At 53.0% G+C, this 18469-nt stretch overlaps 1 protein-coding gene across 1 annotated transcript in view; it reads right to left on the bottom strand.

Annotated features, from left to right (window-relative positions):
- The window catches only part of LOC308057288 (hydrocephalus-inducing protein homolog), a 100774-nt gene that overhangs the window by 42232 nt on the left and 40073 nt on the right, over positions 1-18469 (bottom strand). Inside the window, exons 16-21 of the mRNA XM_080411431.1 lie at positions 17879-18043; positions 14433-14585; positions 5981-6219; positions 3361-3616; positions 2115-2258; positions 218-361 (exon numbers count right to left, since the gene is read on the bottom strand). Coding sequence (XP_080267557.1) covers positions 218-361; positions 2115-2258; positions 3361-3616; positions 5981-6219; positions 14433-14585; positions 17879-18043 — 1101 coding nt within the window. The remainder of the gene's footprint in view (positions 1-217; positions 362-2114; positions 2259-3360; positions 3617-5980; positions 6220-14432; positions 14586-17878; positions 18044-18469) is intronic.

Raw genomic sequence — 18469 nt, 5'->3', positions numbered from 1 at the left:
CCCTAGGTGCCTGCTCCCTTCTCCTCATGGCTTTGAGCCACGAAGTATCTTCCCAACTCGGGTATTTTTGTTTCTTCCAGCAGCTCACTTCAGATCTGATTGAGTTGGGGCCAGGCTACTGCTGACTCTGCAGAAGACACTGCCAGAGGACTTCCCAACAGGAACGCACCGCCACATCCCTCCTCCTCAAAGCCCACCGCGGGAAGGTCCTGCTCACCTGGACATCTGCAGGGAGGGGCTGCTGGGCCGCATCACAGACTCTGAAGGGTTGATCTAAGGCCAGGACGACACTCAGCGGCAGGGAGGACATGTTTTTTAAAGAAAGAGGCTTATGCTGTAGGCTGAGGACGTCACTGGGTAGCTACAGAAAGAGGAGACAAGAAGAAAACAACCTGAAGTGGCCACGCACCTCCCTTCCCTTCCGACGCATTTCAGAGTTTTCAACCCCAAAATTGCACACATCTCTTAGTCACTGTCTGTATTAGTTTCTACCCTTCTACAAGGTTTTTCTTTCAGAACGTCAGGTGCTTTTCACGTTTAGAAACCACAGCATCCCCCAGGGGGCAGGGAAACAGTCTCACATACAGACGAGGGAACAGCACCTTGAGAGGAGGCAGCTGCTTGACCAAGGTCAAAAGCAGAAAGCGAACCCAGAGCGCTTGTCTCCAGTTTACCCTCTCTTGGGCAGAATGGCACAAGACGATTTTCACCCCCAGTCATTTCCTACAGCCTTAGTGGCTCCAGGAGCCTCACAAAAGCAGGGATGCTAGTCAGAAGAGAAAAGCAAGCAGGATTTGGCCTGGAGCAGAGAGCCTGCAGTAGCCTAAGGTTAGCTTGGAACATTTACACGCACAAACAGCCAGCTAGAAACCTCAACGGTCTGGTTGCAACGTGTGTCCTGCTGTCCCTGCTCCAGTGACAAAGTGTCTGTAGCCTCACAGTTAAGCTCAGCCTAAGCTATTTCTTTCTGTTTATGCATCGCTCTGGCCTTCCTGCAGGGTTCACATCAACTAGGCAGTGGCTGGGAAACTAGTTCTGGCTGTATCGATATCCAACAGCTGCAGCGTCATAGCACTCGATAAACTAGAGCACAGGGCATCAAGCAGAACACAGGCAGACATCAGGAACAGCTGAAAAGCTTCTCATTAAGTGTGAACCACCCGCTCACAGGATTTTGTGCTTCTCTGGAAGCCTGGGAACCAGAGGAGAGGCCTGAAAATACAGAAACTAAATAATGAACCATCTTCTCTGTTTCAGACACCGCGTGGGAGAGGGAAAGATGATGGAGGAGTCAGGACCCAGAGACTAAAGGGCTCCTGTTTTGCATCGGTGTTGTCATCACTGCAGCTGAGGGATGACTGCAGGTCCTTTGAAGGAGGTGAGGCTGAGGGAAACGCAAAGAGCCAGCATCCATGCCAAGAGCAGGGAAGGCAGAGAGACAAAAGATGACAGTTTTCCTTCACCAGCCTGAGGAATTGGCAGGAAGCTCCATTCTTCTCAGCTTCCCTGCAGGATCGGTGTTCAGACATCCCCATGCCTTGGAGGAGCCTCAAAAACCTCCCTTCATCTTGACTACACAAATGCGTGTCTCTCTGCAAGTGGCTACGATCCCCCCTCAGCGCAGCAGCTGCAATCTCAGCGTTACTTCGCTGAAGTCAGAAAACCATCTCATCGCTAAGAACATCCTCACTTACTTCACAAAGCACCTCAGGAAGGGCGAGGAGGGGTTTAGCATCGCTCAGCTGCAGCGATCGGCTCTCCCCCCGGCAGCCCCAGCGCACAAGGCGGCTGTGCAACAGCCACGCTGCGCTCGCGGGTCCCACTGCCTCACCTGTGCCCTTGGCGCAGCAGCTCCATCCTGCCTCCACCTCGAGAAGGGCAGAGCTGTGACTGTCCCCGACCCCAGGGCAGCAAAATCACCATCTCGGCGGTAGAACCATCTCGTGGTAACGGCCAAAGCTTGCTCTGGCTCGAATCGATAGCTGAAGCCCCGTGGACTTGGGGAAGCGGTTTAACCGTCCCCATCCCCCCCGTGTTTAACAGGCACGCACACCCTGCAGGCTTTCGGCCATCAGCCACGCTCTTCAATGCCAGGATGCAATCCTGAGACTTACCTTCTCCACCCGGAATGCGATTTCTCTGGTAGACACTTGCAGAACGGGATCAACGAACTCACACGTGACGTCCACCTGCATTATCTGTGCCTTCCCCGCCTTGCTCCCCACCACGGCGTGACACAGCAGCCGCTCCTTCACCACCTGCATGCAAGAGTCACGCGTCACCCAAGCAGGTGCTGGCAGGGCATCCACAAAACACGCTGCAGTTGCTAGCCACCCAACCACGGACCCTATTCCTGCCGCAACTTACAGCCACTGCCCTCCTCAATAGCCCCCTCCTCTTGTTATGCTGCATCCTGTTTATGAGGGCACTCAGCTAGGTGAGCGATCAAGCCTTCTGCAAGCTGCCACTGAGGCAACCCTTGCAAGCACCTTTCAGATCATTAGGAACAGCAGGAGCTTCCTGAAGATTCATTCCACATTTGCTTAAACACCTGGGCCCAGCGGTCCCAGAGCCAAGGAACGTACACCAGGGTTAGCTGGCAGCTCCTCTGCAGAGTGGGATTTCCCCTGGCCTGGAAAGAAGGGCCCGGGGGGGAGAACACCCCGTGACCCTGCTGAGCTGCCACCCAAGGGTGCTGCCAGACCCGGCTGCCCTTGGGACACCAAGGCTGGCTGAGAGTCTGGGGTGAGCTGGTATGGAAATACCGACAACAAGTCAAGCTGTCAATTATAACGGTCCCTGGGAACACTTTCCCACGTGGATGAACGTCACTCTGACCATCAGGGCTGGCACGCACTGTTTTTCTCCTCCAGGACTCAGCGCTAGACAAGCCTCTGCCCATGTTTGTCTGCAGAGGAAAAATGATGCTGCTCTCGGACTCTCCCTCTCTTCACAGGTTTAGTGCTTGGGTTTTTTTAACTCACTCTTTTCACCACATCTATGACCTCACATGTTTTCATTTATTTACAGCCTCTGCTCCTAGCCTAAGTGTAACTTATTTTCTCCGCCCTTCCTTTCTGCCTCAGCACATGACACCCTGTAACCTGCCCTCTGCTTCTGAAGCAGCAACATTCCCTTCAGCCAGCATTTTGGTACCAGCGAGCTGGGTTTATGGTGACTATGGAAACACTGATGGTGGCCAGCAAGGAAAGCAGCCGGTGCTGCCATGGTAACTTGTGGCATTAAAACAGTTTCTGGAAAGCGCTTGCTCCTTTTCCCAAGGCAAATGTCAAGGGGTCGGAAGAAGCCCCAGCGGAGGTGACCTGGTGGGGAGGGCACAGCCCTCGTGGGGCAACTCACCTGGGGAGTGCTGGAGGAGCCTTCCAGCACCATCTCCACAGTCTTGCCCGGCATCAGCTCTGTCCTCAGTGGTTGAAGCTTAAACACAGGGCAGGCAGGTTTGGGGCTCTGGAAGGAATCTGTGCCCTTGGTGTTACTGACGGCACGGAGACAGTCACGATGGCTGAACATGGGGAAGCCTTCTGTTGACCAACACAGCTGGTGGGTGCGTCGTCCTCTGTTTGTCACCTTGAAATGGTAACAGCAGCGATCAAAGCTAGAAGAAGAGATGGAAAACGTTATGGGGGCTGCTATTTCCCAGCGGTCACCCAGCTTCAGCACCCCAATGGCGTTATCTGACCGCACGCTCAGCAATAATACCACCTCTGAAAAGGCTGACCTAGCTCGAAGCTTCAGCCAAAGCCAGACCCCGGCTGGCCCTAAGTTCAGCAGCCAGCAGCTGGTCAGTTTGTGTACAGCAAGGAAAAGCTTCGCAAAGATCCGTCACCTCAGGTACTCGTGAGCAGAGCATCACCCTTTGGTGCTCAGCACTCAGAGGGTTTTCCCAAGGTGCGTCCTGCAGGTCTCCCTGCACCAGGCACAAAGCTGGTCTGACCTGGCTGCAGGTGGGTGGACGAGCAGCTCTGCTGCCATTTCACCTGCTCCTGGGGAGCTGCTGCCTCAGGTGGCTTCCTCTGAAGATGCTACTGGGGAGCTGGCAGGGTGCAGAGACTCATCTGGAGATCTGGGCACCAGTTATCCCACCGCCGGGGCCCATCTTACCCCCCCTCCTCACTCCCCCATCTCTTAGGGAGCATCCAGCTCTCCCTGCCCCCAACGCATCAGCTGAACAGGGCAGCTGGTTTTGTGTCTTAGGAAGGTAAATGCACTGTGAGAACGCAGGATCAGCATAAGCTTCCCCCAAGACAAACACAGCAACAAGACCCGGTCTACCAGCTGAGGGAATGGAGTGACAACAAGAGATTGATCACTACAGCTAGATATAAACCGAAACGAATATTCAATGGAAATTGGTTCCATTATGTAAAGAAACACTAACTGCAGGCCAGCGTGGAATAATTATTCTACCCTCTATAAATCTGAGCGCCACCAGGAACAGAATTGTTCCTACAACAATTATTGGGTTTTTGAAAGGTACGGAACACGTGTCTTGCAAAATGCACATCTGCCACAAGCAGCTAAACACCAACACAGAAGTGACAGATTAGAACAAACGAGTCTTTGAAACACACTTTACAAATGATGTGTACAAGGCTTAGTATGAACCGGTTTTCTGTTGTGGACAGCGGCAGATGAAGGCTGGGGGAAGCTCTGGGTAGGTGCCTGATTTGTGGCTCTGGGAAAGCCCACCTCATCTGGGATGTCACCTGGGTCCCCCCAGCTCACCTGGTGGCAGCTCTGCACCCACTGCCAACGGCGGCTCCCAACTAGCTTGCGGGCAAAGACACGAAGGGGGGCAGAGGACAATGACACCAATCCCACCCACGCTCTCCCCTCCACTGTGCAGCCCATCTGTGGCTGCACAGAGCACAGGGCACGCTGGCCAAGTGCCAATCTCCCTGTAACGTCCCTGCTTACCTGGGGGGCTTGTGGGTGCATGTTTAACACACCCCAACACCCCACCCCACCCCACTAGTCTAGCCTAAACGCTTAAGGCAGCATCAACCTCCTCTTTCTAGCCCAAAATTTAGGTATCGGAGCACTGTGGAGCCTCTTTGCAGCCAGCAAAAGGAACAGGCACTTGGAGAAGAGTATTATTCTCGTCCCAAGAGGACTCCGACAGCAACAGCGCTTTGAAAAGGCTTATTTTTTCTCCCATTTGTAAGAATGTAGCCAGTTTCAGACACACGCACTAGGATCCGTGAATGCCCCCTTCCGAGCTAAGCTCTTTCAGGTAGCACATGCAATTTATCCCACCCAACCTCAGCCAACTTCTCCTCTTCTCCCGCTCAGAGCTGCTCCTGCAGGCACCCTCGCTCGCTTCTGCCTCGGGCTGCCGCCGCCGCAGTGCTGGCAGACCGCAAGGAACGCGGGCAGGGGAAACGAGGGAAGAGCGAGCGCCTCTAATAAAGAGCGGCCCAGCAGGGGAACCGGGGAAGACGAGCAGACTGATGGATGATACAGGGCAAAGAAACTCTGCAGCTCCTCCAGGACTCCCAGGCAGAAGGGAAATAAACCAGCACCATTAATTCAGTCGAGGAGTTGCTAACAAGCTACCACCAAGGTTTTCCACTCTTGCGAGAGAATAGTCCATAGCGAGTGGAAAGGTAAGCAACGTTATTGCAAACAGAAATATGTTTATACTTGTAATGTAGCATTTTCCAGCAGGAGGCTTCTGGGACCTGCTGTTTTCCTCCAGCTCATTCTTTGATAAAGTACAGAAATAAATATATTCCAACTAAAAACAAATCGGGGACAATCTAGCAACTGGTTTCCATTTTGGTCGTTTCTGAGGGTATCTAACAACTTTCAAACGGCCATAGAACACTCCTAAAGGAGTTCCTGTGGCTTCGGTGAAGCAGAGCCAGGACCTCGAGCACTGAAGAACAACTAGCCTGAAGGACTACAGCAAAACTCCTTGCCGAGCCCACGTGGGAAGCGGGAGCCGAGAGATCCCTACCTGAAGTGGAGGCCCAAGTTGAGCTCTGGAGCAATGGGTTTGTCTGTGACAATCGTTGTGCCCGTGCCAACAGCCTGGACAGGGATGACGTAGGTGTGGCTGTTCTCTATGGACACCTTCACCTCATCCTCAAATCTCTCGGTGTCGTCCAAGTTTGCTATGATGGCCACAGACACCTCGCTCTCGGGGGGGATCACTCCTTTACTGGGTTCAATCCTCCAGCGCGAGCGTTTGCCAGCCTGTAAGATGAGCCAAACAGTAACTCAGGATGGAAACCATGGACCCTGGTCTCCTGCGGGATGCAGAAAAAGGATTAAAGACATGAGGGTAAAAACCATGAAGGCTTCCTTTCCCCAACTCGGAGCTACAGTGCCTGGAAACAGCACCCGTGCAGGAGCTCATACAACCTCTATTTTACCCTCCCTTAACAGACTCACTTTGTTAACCCAGCTCTGTCTGACCCAAGGGATGCTCACCCTCAGGAGAATGCTATTGTCCCTCCAGCCTCCCTCTTGGAGGGCACACCCAGGGAAGCCACTTGATATCTCCTGGCTTCCCGACAACGGCGGCCGGCTCTGCCGTAAAGGCTCCAGGCCAGAGGAAGCCAGGACTGCTCCAGTCCCCCCGCAGCAGCCACACGGCTGGGGGATACTGCTGAGACCCCAAAGAATAACTTTGCAAAAGCGGTTGATAAAACCCCAAAGTCTTCTTTCCCAAGAGTCAGGCTTCTCAACAGCCCCTCAAGGGCTGCAGCCCTCTGTTCCCACGGATCATCACCTGCAGTGAGGTGCCCCAAGGCCCTCTGCTTTGGCAAAGTCAGCTCTAAGTGTTTATAGCAGGGCAGCGAAACAAGAAGCAGAAAGAAAACCACAAGACATGTGCCCTGTGGGCACGGCCTGGGCTTCCCAAGCACTCTTTTCCTCTGGTTCCTCACGGGCCTCCCTCTACGGATGGGGCAACAGAGGTGCTGGACCCCTCCAGCCCACCTAAAGCCACATTCACAAGGAGCCAGCTCGCAGAAGAGAAATGCACGCAGTGCTCCCGGGCCAGCAGGAAATGCACTGGGATGCAGACACGTGGCTTTCAAGTGTCCGTCACAGCATCGGTGCTACATGCATCACAGTTCAGCGCTGTGTTTGGGATGGCAGGCACCACTCATCCAAAACTCTACAGTACTGTCGAGAAGAGGGTTACTTTCCTTTTCTTTTTCTTTTTTTTTTCCCTTTAAATAGAAAACAACGGTGTGCTCAGAGGCCTGACATGATAAAAGCAAGTGCTCGATCCAGGTGAAGTTAGCTCGAGCTTCCGTCCGTCAGGCTGGCAGCTCTGAGCTCTAACAGGACACCAGCCAGCCCAAGGGAGAAGAGCAGCAGAAAACCAAGCAGCACTTTGAAGTCACAGAAACATTTAAAATAACACCCCAAAATGACCTCTGCTGACAAGGTGAAGGCTAGCTGGAGGCCAGGGAAGCGATAACTTGCTGAGCATTCAGGGTCCCAGCAGCAAGCGTAGGTGCTCCAGCTACGCTAACTCCTTAGGCTGGCTGTGCCCTCCATGTAGAGCAGGTCAGGGCTGCATGCCTGCATCCCGTAACAGAGTGTGCCAAAGGCATCAAAACGATTCCGGGCACCAGCAACATTTATACACTCAGCTCCATTTCATTTGTCCTCTAGGGCTTCAAAAAAAGAGTCTTGAAAAAAATTTCTAAAAAAGCAAGATGAGACTGGGATGGAGGCAGGTGGCTGCCACGGGGTAAACACTGGGGCCTCACTGACCACGGAGGATTCCCACCAACCCTCCCCTGTGGTCCCTGCAGCTGGTCGCTGGCCTCGGAGGCATCGGCTGCGCTGCCGCCAGCCAAGGGCTACCCAGCCAGCTCATTCACACTGAGCCAGTGGGCGTCAGGTTTTCACTGACGTTAATGTACAACTTCTCCTCCGATTCACGCTGACACAGGGTAGCTTGCTTGAAAAGGAGACCCGATAGCGCTGCTCCAGAGGTGAATCTGCAAGTCTGCTATCTGACAAAGCTCATTTATCACAGCTTGGCAACAAGCCGGGCAGGAAATTGTACCCAAGGAACTATTACTGAGGAATAATGACAGGCTGTCTCGATGGAGCCAGACTCGCAGTGTCCCGGGGTGACCCAGCGCAGACCCACCGTGCCCTGCCAGGCCAACAGCCCACTCCGGAGGAGCACGATTTGCATCGCGTCCTCATCCTTTCCGTTAGCATCTGGTGTGGGTCCCAGGGGCAGCACAGTGCACCACTGAACAGGAGACCTGCCAGGACCAAAAGGCTCTGCTGGACCAGCTCCGCTCAGGTTTTTAGGTCAGCTTCTGCCTACACCGGTCCAGGCTGTGTCCCAGAGACAAGAAATCCCTTGGGAACACGCTAAAAGCATCCATCCCCCTGCTCTGAAGGCCAAAATCTAACTTCTGACAAGATCCCTGCTCCTCGCTTAGGCTTGAATGCTCCAGAACACGATGCAATAGCTGCACGTGCTGGGCAGACAAAGACAGCGGCTATTTCTGTCCCTGCAGGAGCTTGTACCACTGGACGCCAGAGTCAGAGCGCCAGGCAAGGGCTGGCATCAACCGCTTCGAGAAGCTCAGCGCTGAGATCGTTAGCTTCTCCTGGGACAGATTTCATTGGGAATAAGAGCTGCCAACGTTTGCTTCTAGTGGGCATCAGCGCGCATCAGAGATGGACGGCTGGATGGCTGCCCCAAGGGATGGCTGAGGAGCCACCACGCTGCCCTCTGCAAGTTACTTTGAGCCCGTTAAGTGAAGTCATCTGGTCATTCCGGCCTTGCACGAGTGAAAGAAGCAGCAGAACTCAACATGAAAAATGCGGCTGTACTTTACCAAGCCATAGCTCTGGCGAGAGAGTGCTCACACCTCGTCAGGCGGATCCACCGACCCCGGTGGGGGTCACGCACGAAAGGGAAATAACCCCCCGCCACATCAGCTGCGCACGGAGCCTTGTCCCAGGGGCTTTAGCTGTCCTAAGGGGCGGGAGCCTGTGCTCTTCATAGCAGAGTGACTCCTCACCCGCACAAACGGCCAGTGGCAGAAAGAGCCCAGAAGCACCCTAAGGCCCACAGGGTGGGGATCAGAGCACAAGGCTGGCCGGATGCTCCCACCAGCCACCAGCCTCCTCCTGGCACCTCGGCACCAGCATCTCCTCAGCAAAATCAGGGGGACCGCTTTGGTTGAGCCTCTGCCCCAGAGCACCAGCAAGGAGATGTTTTGTGAAATCGAGGCAGAGCCTCTAAAGCCAGTAAAAAAAAAAAAAAAAAGAAGAAAAAAAAAAGAATTAAAGTGTGGCACTCACTGCCACCAACAACGGAGCCCAATTTGTCACACTTGCTTCAGCTAACAGCAGCTGCTGAGTGAGCCAACGAAGCTTGTCTCCATTTGTGTCCCCTGGCCATTGCTCAGCCCTCCAGGTCCCATCTGCCCTCCCCGCTGGGCTGGGGAGACCAGTGCCACCACTCTGCACATTGGGGCTCTCCAGCCAGGACACGGACACGGCTTGGCCAGCTGCTGCCAAGCACAGGATTGAACAACCAAAATCCTCCTGCTTTTCCCTTGGGAAGAGAGCTCAGCTGAGTCACTCTGGCCTGTAGCAGCGTAACTGCTTTGAAGACTTCTACCCTTCTTGAACCCTGTTGGCCAGCGGGTGCAGCACAACGTGACAAGTTCCCTTTTCCTAGATGAGCAGAGTAACAATTTCTTCCATTACTGAAACACAGCAATTTTGAAAGACCATGAACCCATAGAAGATACCGGATGCCATAAAATCCAAACTCTTCCCTAAGGCCAGGTTTCAGGCACCTTTTCCAAGGTCTCCTCCAAACCTTTGCTCCCCCTTTTAAGGCCCACGTGCCCTGGACCTAAGCCTGAGTGACACTGGGAGGGACACAGCCTTCTACCTTCCTTGGCTTTTGGTACAACCCCTCACCAGCATGAGATTGGACGCTCCTGGCCACGAGCCATGTTCACGACTGATGCTGTGTGTTTCCAGGCCCTGTCAGCTACAACAAAGGGCTCCGGCAAAACCAAACTGGGTGGAAATGCACAAACTGGTACTGCTGTATAAGCAAAACACAGCCTTTAAACCCAAACCAAGGGTTTCATTCTAAAGGTGAGCTTTTGGAGCACCATGAGGCTCTGGTGGGACAGCTCAGGAAAGAGTTAAGCCTATCCATCTTCAAAACTTCTGCTCACCTTGGAAGAGGCCACATATGCAGGGCTAGTGCTGCCCGTACCCTGGAAAGTTAATTTAACCCTGATTTCTAAACAGCACTGCAGATATCATGAGAAGGGCGCAGCACTGTCTGCCTCTGTCTCACTATGAGCAAACACTGACAGGCTGGCTAATTATTCAGCTGCTTTGGGGGCGGGGGGAGTGATTTACAGTAGATTTGAAAACCACCCTCTTGCTGATTGAAGTCTGCTCCGACTTCAGCGAGAGTAGCAGGGGAGAACTGCAGACAATGCTGATGTGCTCTTCAAAGCCTTCACTGCCCGCAACCTGCACGATTTGCTCAGAGAGCAACAGAATCGCCCGTCAGCCAGACCCAGAAACAGAGTCACTAAAGCAGCATCGGCACCGTTTGGAAGTTTATCTCCGTGTTTTGCGGTCTTTCCATATGGCCATTGCATTAATAAAAGCAATGTCATCAAAAGCTTGAGGGAATAAGCAATGAAATTAGTAAATGAAACAAATCCTGCACTACAGGGGAGCAGAGAGTATGGGAACTGTGTGTTCTGCCCTTGCTTACACCGCACCTGACCAACAGCCTTTATACGCTGCCTGAAAAATCCATGGAGTTATCCACAGCGAATACCAGTGACAAGATAACCAGGTACAGCTTTTTTTAAAAAAAACAAAACCAACCAACCAAATCTTGGTCTAAGTTGAATGTGGCAGCAGCTCATCCCTGGGAACGCAGAAGGGGATCTGCACTGAGCCACCAGGCACCCTCCTGAAGACAACCCAGCTGGCTGTACAAGCACTGCTGGAAACCAGGCAGCAGCGAGCTTCACCTGGAGCACAGGGCTCTGGATCAGGGAGCTCAGGGCTCAGACTGAAGGAGACAGGACCCCGCATTACGACTGTCATGAGACGAGGAAACCCCAAGGAAGGTTTTCTCTCTCCTCCTTGTTACAAGGCACTGGGAAACCATTTGCCACCCTGCGGTAGCACATAACAGACCCAGCACGGGGGTTATGCAGGCAGAAGAAAGCTGCCACTGATTAAGAAAAATTACACCCTAGGCCTGTCTTTTCTTTCCTGATCACAGAGACGTGATACGCAGCTGCCTTCTGTGATGCCAAGAGATGACAACCTTAGCAATCACACAAAAGATACCTGAGAAGACAGCATGACAAAGAACAAGTAGGAAATGATCTAAGAACGATGCTTTTCCCTTTCTGCAGGGAGAGCAAACACTTCCATCAGTCCATAACAAGCCTTTGGCACTTGTCAATACGGCAAAAATCAGACACTTCAGAAGGCAGGAAAAGAAAATGACCGCGGAGCAAGGAGGAGAAACAGCCACTTTTGTCAGCAGGTTACATCAACCCCCAGCTAAGCTGCAACAGCTCCTTCATGTTGACCCATTGCTCCAGTCATTTTTACCCAAGACAGACACAAATCCCCCCCTCGCTGGATCCAGAGGATTCCCTAGCAGGCTGGGCTGCCTGGCAGCTGGGAAAGCAATCTGACAGGGAAAAGCACACCCGACAGACACAGGATTCGCTGGGTGAGCACAGGACGACACACTGGTCCCAAGGGTCGCAGATCTGCAGACACCCTGGCAAGCAGGGATAAGCCAACCGAGGACGCAGGTATGCAGTCCCTACACCCCTCTTCCCACCCAAAAAGCCCCATCTCAACACACAGATTTGGCGGGTTTTTATTTATTTTCTTCTGGTGGCAGAGATGCTCCCTGCTGCTCCCTGCAACTGAGAACAGAACAGACACAACTCACCCAGCAGAGAGAAGAGGGGTACAGGGAAGCTGGTGCCTGAGGGGAACTGCAAGTAATTCCTGAAGTCACTATCCCAAAGTGAAGTTCACCACAAATCATCCTGGCTTGCTCAGGTAATGATCTTGTCTCCCCCAAAGCGAGCAGCAAGCTTGCCTTAACAGGAAGAGCAATTTTCACTCGACGGTTAAGAGTACCATCGGGGTGGCAGCACGGCCACCATCATTACAGCATTTTCCTTTTCTGTTTCAAACAAGACACCAGCCTTTCGTTTGCCCTGTTGCTGCCCCTTCAATTAACCTCATTCACTTTGTCAAGCTGCCGGTCAGTGCGCATAACATTCCCGATGCAACGCTCCTGTGAAAATTTCAGCCAATAACTCGCTCTTTCAAGTGGAGACCATGACCTCTGAGCCTCACAGCCACCGTTTGCAGATTGGCCAACAAATGGGAGACAGGGAAATGACGGCTCACCACCCTGCAGCAACCTCCAAGCAGGAATCAGAGCAGCGGCTTTGGCGCTTTAGAGGACACAAGGCTTGGGTTCAGGGACACGGGGGAATGAAGGATGCCCGTGTCACCCATCAGCAGGGCTAAGGCACAGCCCAGCCTGCTCCGCTCTCAGATGGACACGTGTGCATCACCCTGACACCCGACTGCATCTCGGGCTTTATCTCCACAATTATTCAGTCCCCTCTGCTTCCCGTCAAGGAGCTGCCAGGCAGCGTAAGGCAGCCAAGGGCAAAACTTCAACTGGGGCAGCAAAAGAGCAGCAGAGCAGGCAGCTGCTGAGGGCCAGGGCGCAGCTCGGGCACATCTCGCCCACGCCCGCGCTGCTCCCATCAGGCAGCCTCAGCAGCACCGTGCCCGGAGTCTGGCTGAAGAGCCCTTGGTGAAGCGGCTGACGGAGCAGGTTCCCAGGACCTGCCTCCTGGCACGTCTCCATGAGAGCAGCAGCTGCCCTGAAAAGCAGAGATGCTCACCATGGGGGAACTCGGCCCCGTGGAGTCAGCAGGGGGGAGCATCACACACACACAGTCACAGGGCGGCTGGGGCTGGCGAGACCTCTGGAGATCATCTGGCCCCAGCCACTGCTCAAGTTTCTTTATTGCAGGGAAAGAAACCGTCCCTGAGCCGCCGCGTATTACTGCTCTAGTGATCGATCAGCCCCAGGATTGGCAGGGATGGCGGTGAAGCACGACAGGCTTTATTGCCCAGTCCCATGGGTTAGGGCCCTGAGGCAACGGAGGGGCAGATGTACCCTGCAAGCCCCCCGGCGACACCGCGAGCTGCCCGGGGAGGAGGGAAGGCATTGCACCGGGGCAGCAGGACCCGAACAGCTCTGCGGGTCACTGCCTGCGACAGGCATGCAAACCCATCATTTCAACACCAGTACCAGCCATCCCTGGTGGCTTGCTCTCGCCACAGATGGCAAGCGGGTTTTCATGGTGGATTCAAAGAAAGCTGCCCTGGGAATCCCTCCCCCACTTGGAGGTTACCTTTGTCCCCCAAACAGCTGGAAAAGCCGCAAGGAGGAAATTCGCCCCCCTCCTCCTTGGCCCAGGGGGCTGAGCCTGGCCTCTCGCACGCTGCCTGATGCTTTACCCGCAGACCCAGCCAAGCCCACAGAGCCAGGCCTGGGTGAACCAGCTCCACAAACCCAACACACCCAGCGTGGAGCAGAACAAACCTCCCCCCAACCCTGTTTTTAAGCCCCTCACAGATCCCACCTCCAGTGAGCGGCACATCCCACCCAGCCTCTGCACAGGAGCCCTCCCTGGCTGCACCAGCCCTGCCCCCCCTGCCAGGGCAGCGACCCAACCTCCTCCTGCCACCTGCCACGCAGCTTGTCAGCTGCGGCCTCCATCAGTTAAACAGCCTTTCCCTGTGGCTGGCCCCCGGAGATGCTCTGCAACGCGACGGAGCCCACAGACTCTGTAGCTACACAACCCTTACCGTTCTGTGTTTGTGCAACGCCACAGCTGGTCGGGCCCCCAGCAGGTGTGAAACTCACCTCACCACAAGCAGGCCGAGGACAAACTTCACACCCCAGACTCTGTCACAAACAGCAGTCTGACACAAAGCAAATGCAGATCTAATGGGGAAAGCGTCAGGAAATCCATGCCCTTCCAGGAGCAAAGGGCCACAGGGGCCTCTTGATCTCTGAGCTCCAAAGACACGACTCTCCGTTAAATACCCTCCAGAAAACAAAGGGAAAACCTGTAAAGATGATCCAGACTCCTTTCTGCACAAACGTCTATGCAAGCTGTCTACTTTACTGAGGGGGTGCCCCAGCTAAAACTGCCCCCAGAGCCAGGCTCCTCTCGCTGCGTTGGGACGGAATATCTTGCTTTCTCTCCGAGACAGCAATATGGAAACGTTGCATGTAAAAATCAAGCCACAGGCTGCTACAGACCAGTCAATTTTCATTGGGAAACAGCCCCACAGATACTTACCATCTCTACACAGAAGGATGCAGGGATGACAGCCTGATTGGAGAGGTGGAGACTTTTGGACGCATCTTGCAGAACTTCAATACTGCCAAAATTTATCTCCCTCGGATGCACGTAGACAACTGGTCCTTCTCCAACGCTCACTAAAGAGACATTCTGCTCCAGGAAGCAGGTAGGAAAGAAAAAAAAAAGCAGGGGAAGTTAAAAAATACGAGACAGCTCTAAGGGTCCTCCTCAACGAGGCGATAAGTACGGCTGTTGGAAGTTTTCAGCGTTGCAAGGCTGAAACAGAAGGCCCGGGGCAAGTGCAGGCTCGGGAGCGATCCCATCTGAAAGCCACAAGCTCCCGTTCTCAGGGGACAGAGAAACCCTGGGTCCCACGCTTTCCTTTCCAGACCTCCTCCACAGTTAGCTCTCCTTTCTCTGCCTTGTGCCTGCTCCCGCTCCTTCTGCCGCTCAGCCTTGCCCCAAACCTCCCTGATCGCTGCTGCTGCACAGCGACACTTGGACAGTTACTTCTTTGACATTCCCAAAATGCACCTCTGAAAACCAGCACAAGCCAGAAGCGAAGCAGGCTCTTCAGAGCAGAGATCGTGCAAGTTATGGCCTCTGATGTGTGCCTAGGTGTATTGCCGGTATGACATGAATAACAGGCATTAATTATTCATTACATCATTCAAGCGGTGTTTTTTCTCTTGACAGTCAGACCCAAAAAGCTTTCTCCTTGCAGAACTGGCACAGACTACTGGAGGAGGAACACAGATCCCTTTGCTAAACCACCTTCCCACATCATTAAAAACAATGAGAATTTGTCCAGTCTTGCTGTGGATTTCACTGGTTCCAAACACCTCAACACTTCAACAGGATCTGAATGCATAAAACTCCCAATGCTGACCAGACGCTGTATGATTCACTGGAGGGCACAGAGTACGATTTAACCGAAAAAGAAACCAGCCTCCACCGTGTACAACCTTTAATGATGTCTGGCTCAAGGAAGTGGTATTGACAGCTGTCAGAATCACCAGCCCAACTCAGCCAGAAGCAGCAGCAGCATCCAGAAATGCTCATCCCTTGACAGGGCACTGCTGCGTGCAACTAAGCACCAAAAAAAATCACCTACCAAGGCTGGGGCCTCAAAAATAAGGAACTGAAGCCATGCACGACGATGCATGTCTGGGTGATGCTGGCCAAAGCTCCCAGGAAGGAGGAGCTGCAGGGAAGAGCTGCGCCTCGCCAGCCAGCTCAGCTTCCTGGTGACAGCGGGACAGCAGCAGCAAAGGTAGGGCAGAGCCCTTTGGGGATGAGCAGAACAACATCTGGAGGATGCCCAGGTGAGCTGGCTTCTGTCAGACTGTGTACTAACACCACGCACCCTCACCACCAAGGAGAGGACTTCAAAAACCCCAACCCCTTTGTCTACAGGGTTCTTAAAAGGGACAAGAAAAATGCCATGCAACAGCGTTACAGGCAACATGGCACAGGGAAAGGAAGGCAGCAAGAAGAGATGGCAGCTCTGCCATCGGCAGTATTGCCACAGCTACAGACACAGCCACCAGCCACCCCCCCACGCCCCCCCCAGCACCGCTGGCTTTGTCAACAGGTAGGTCATGTCACATTTGATCACTTAGGAACGAAGAGCATCTGACCCTGGCGGACAGCTGTGCTCGAGTGCCCGCTTATTCTGACAGCGGCCAGCTGCCAAACCCCCTGCCCACGGCACACGAGGCTGCCTTGCCACCAGTAACGCCAGGGCTGGGATTTACCAGCTCCTTCATGCAGATGATACACACCAGACTGGAGCTGGCACGTGGTCACCTGCAAACAAAATACCTGACAACAGAGCTGTGGAGGGACTCTGCACAACCTGGATGAAAGATCTGTACCACGTTCCGCCTGAAACGGTGGTAAAGACCAGGCATCGACACTGGGCACCGCAGCCTAAGGCAAGAACGAGCTTTGAAGTTCTATTGGAACACGCTACAGCGATTCCCAAGGTCAGACTTGCAGCCGTACGGGTAGGATCTGCCACCAGCGCAGGACGTGTAACAAGACAGCCAGCTCTTCTGCCAGCCCAGAAAGCTTTGGGTGCGTCAGCTACCAGGGAACTGCTGGAACTGCACTGCAACCAGAAGACAGACCTATAGAAAATGCAGCACATCTAGTCCTTTCTTTAGGGACAGCTATGATTCTCCAGCTGAAATGCTCGCCCTTTGGGCAAAACATCGACACGTTCATGTCCAAATAGAAAAGATTACGGTAAGGTCAACTTTCAATTTATAAATTGTTAGCCCAAGGGTAAAAGCTTTTCAAGGGACCTGCAGCTCAAAAACCAGGTGACAGTTAAACAACTGGCTATTCCAGTGGGGAGAAACCCTCCTCTTCCAGGGAAGCATGCCTTCTATCCGCGAGCAACTGTTTTGTCAAACGTGAGACTTCCCTGCAAAGCCTGCATTGCCTGGCCTTGCTGTTGACTGGTTTACATGCACATCCCCAGCAGCCTGGGGTGAGATGATCAGTAGCATCCAGGGGATTTGGCATCATCGTTTCAATTCATTTTATAAAAAGTTTATATCCCTGCATTTGCTTTCAAAATGCCAGCCTTCCTTTCCATTACAGAAAGCTTCAGGTTCTCAGGAACCCTCTGATATCCCCTTCCATGCTCAGAGAGAGGACAAGACATTTTAAAACAGCTGCTTCAAAAGTTAATCTCCTTTTAAATTCAAAAGGTTTTTAAATTAAATTATTAACTAAATTTGTTCTCTGTTTCAGCCAGTGGAAGCCAGGACACCACATACAACATTCTCTTGCCTACACTTTGTTGCTGCTGTACATGCCTGAATGCCAATGTCTTGTAGGAGGCTTTAGTCCAGGAATGCTTCACCTCACCCCTTTCCAAGTTTGGTAGGGAAAAAAAACCAACAAAAACAGTCTGTGCTCCAGATGCAAGCAGCGTGGAGTCTCATGCATCTTTGGCTGGGGCTTTTGGCAAAGAGATACGATGGTTATTTCTCAGGCGGGATGGACCTGACTTTCATGAAAGCTTAAATCCAGCTTTACAGAATTCATCATTTCAGCACGGCCTCCTACACCGCCCTTGCTTTAGCGGCATGCAGCAATGTCCCCGTGTGCTCCTGAACAAAACTTCTAATGAAGCAGCAGTTGCTGCTCATCTAATAATGCAGGAGAGCGAGAGACCCAGGAATTGTTCTGGGTTTCAGGCTGGGCTTGTTATCCCGCCTCACACGCCCATAATTAAACACATCTCAGACACCTAAGAGGACACCACCCTTCTCTAGGTATTAGCTGTTACTTATGCCACAAACCCCTTCTTTCCTTGTCCACACCAGCCACATATTATGACCTTCTCCCTTTCCCTGGCAGAACCCCTGTACACTTTATGCCCCACCAAGATGAGTCACACAAAGGCACGCATCTCGCCTAGCACTCACCAGCGGGAAACTTTCATTCCCAAACACTGAGACACTAGCAATAGTGTCCTGCCTTCCTATCGCCTGGGCTTCCAGCATGAACGGGATCTCCACCGAGCTGTGAGGCTGGATAATCCCACACGGCACAGGGCTGGAGTACCACACAGCAGCATCCTCCTTGTGCTCCTGTAAGGGACAGAATCAAAGACAACAATTGTCAGAATGTGACAGAACCTCAGAGTCTGAGGAAACTTCAAGCTCCTTAACATCTACCACAGCAGCAATTCACCCACATTTTTAAAAATCCCTAGGAGAAAGCAGAAAAGCGCAACACAAGGTGCAAGATTTATATGGGGCTAAGTAGCATCCTCACAGGGTCCAAAAGCTGCTGCACCCACAAACACCCACTCCGGTGCTGGTGGCCTCCTTGCAGCCGCTTTTCACAACCTTCAAAGTTCTTCTGCATGAAAGCACCCCAAAGACTAGAACCAAAACTGCTTCCTAAAGAGTTCAAACCGCTCCTGAAGTTCATATTCAGGTAGCCTCCCGTTCTCTGCAAAACTTGAGGTTTGAACACTAAACAGCAAGGTCTTCTCCAAACCCCCTTTTTTT

This window comes from Falco punctatus, assembly GCF_963210335.1.
Source record: "Falco punctatus genome assembly, contig: scaffold_76, whole genome shotgun sequence".
NCBI lineage: Eukaryota > Metazoa > Chordata > Aves > Falconiformes > Falconidae > Falco > Falco punctatus.
The sequence above is the reverse complement of the archived record's forward strand: the minus strand, read 5'-3'. Positions and strand labels throughout refer to the sequence as shown.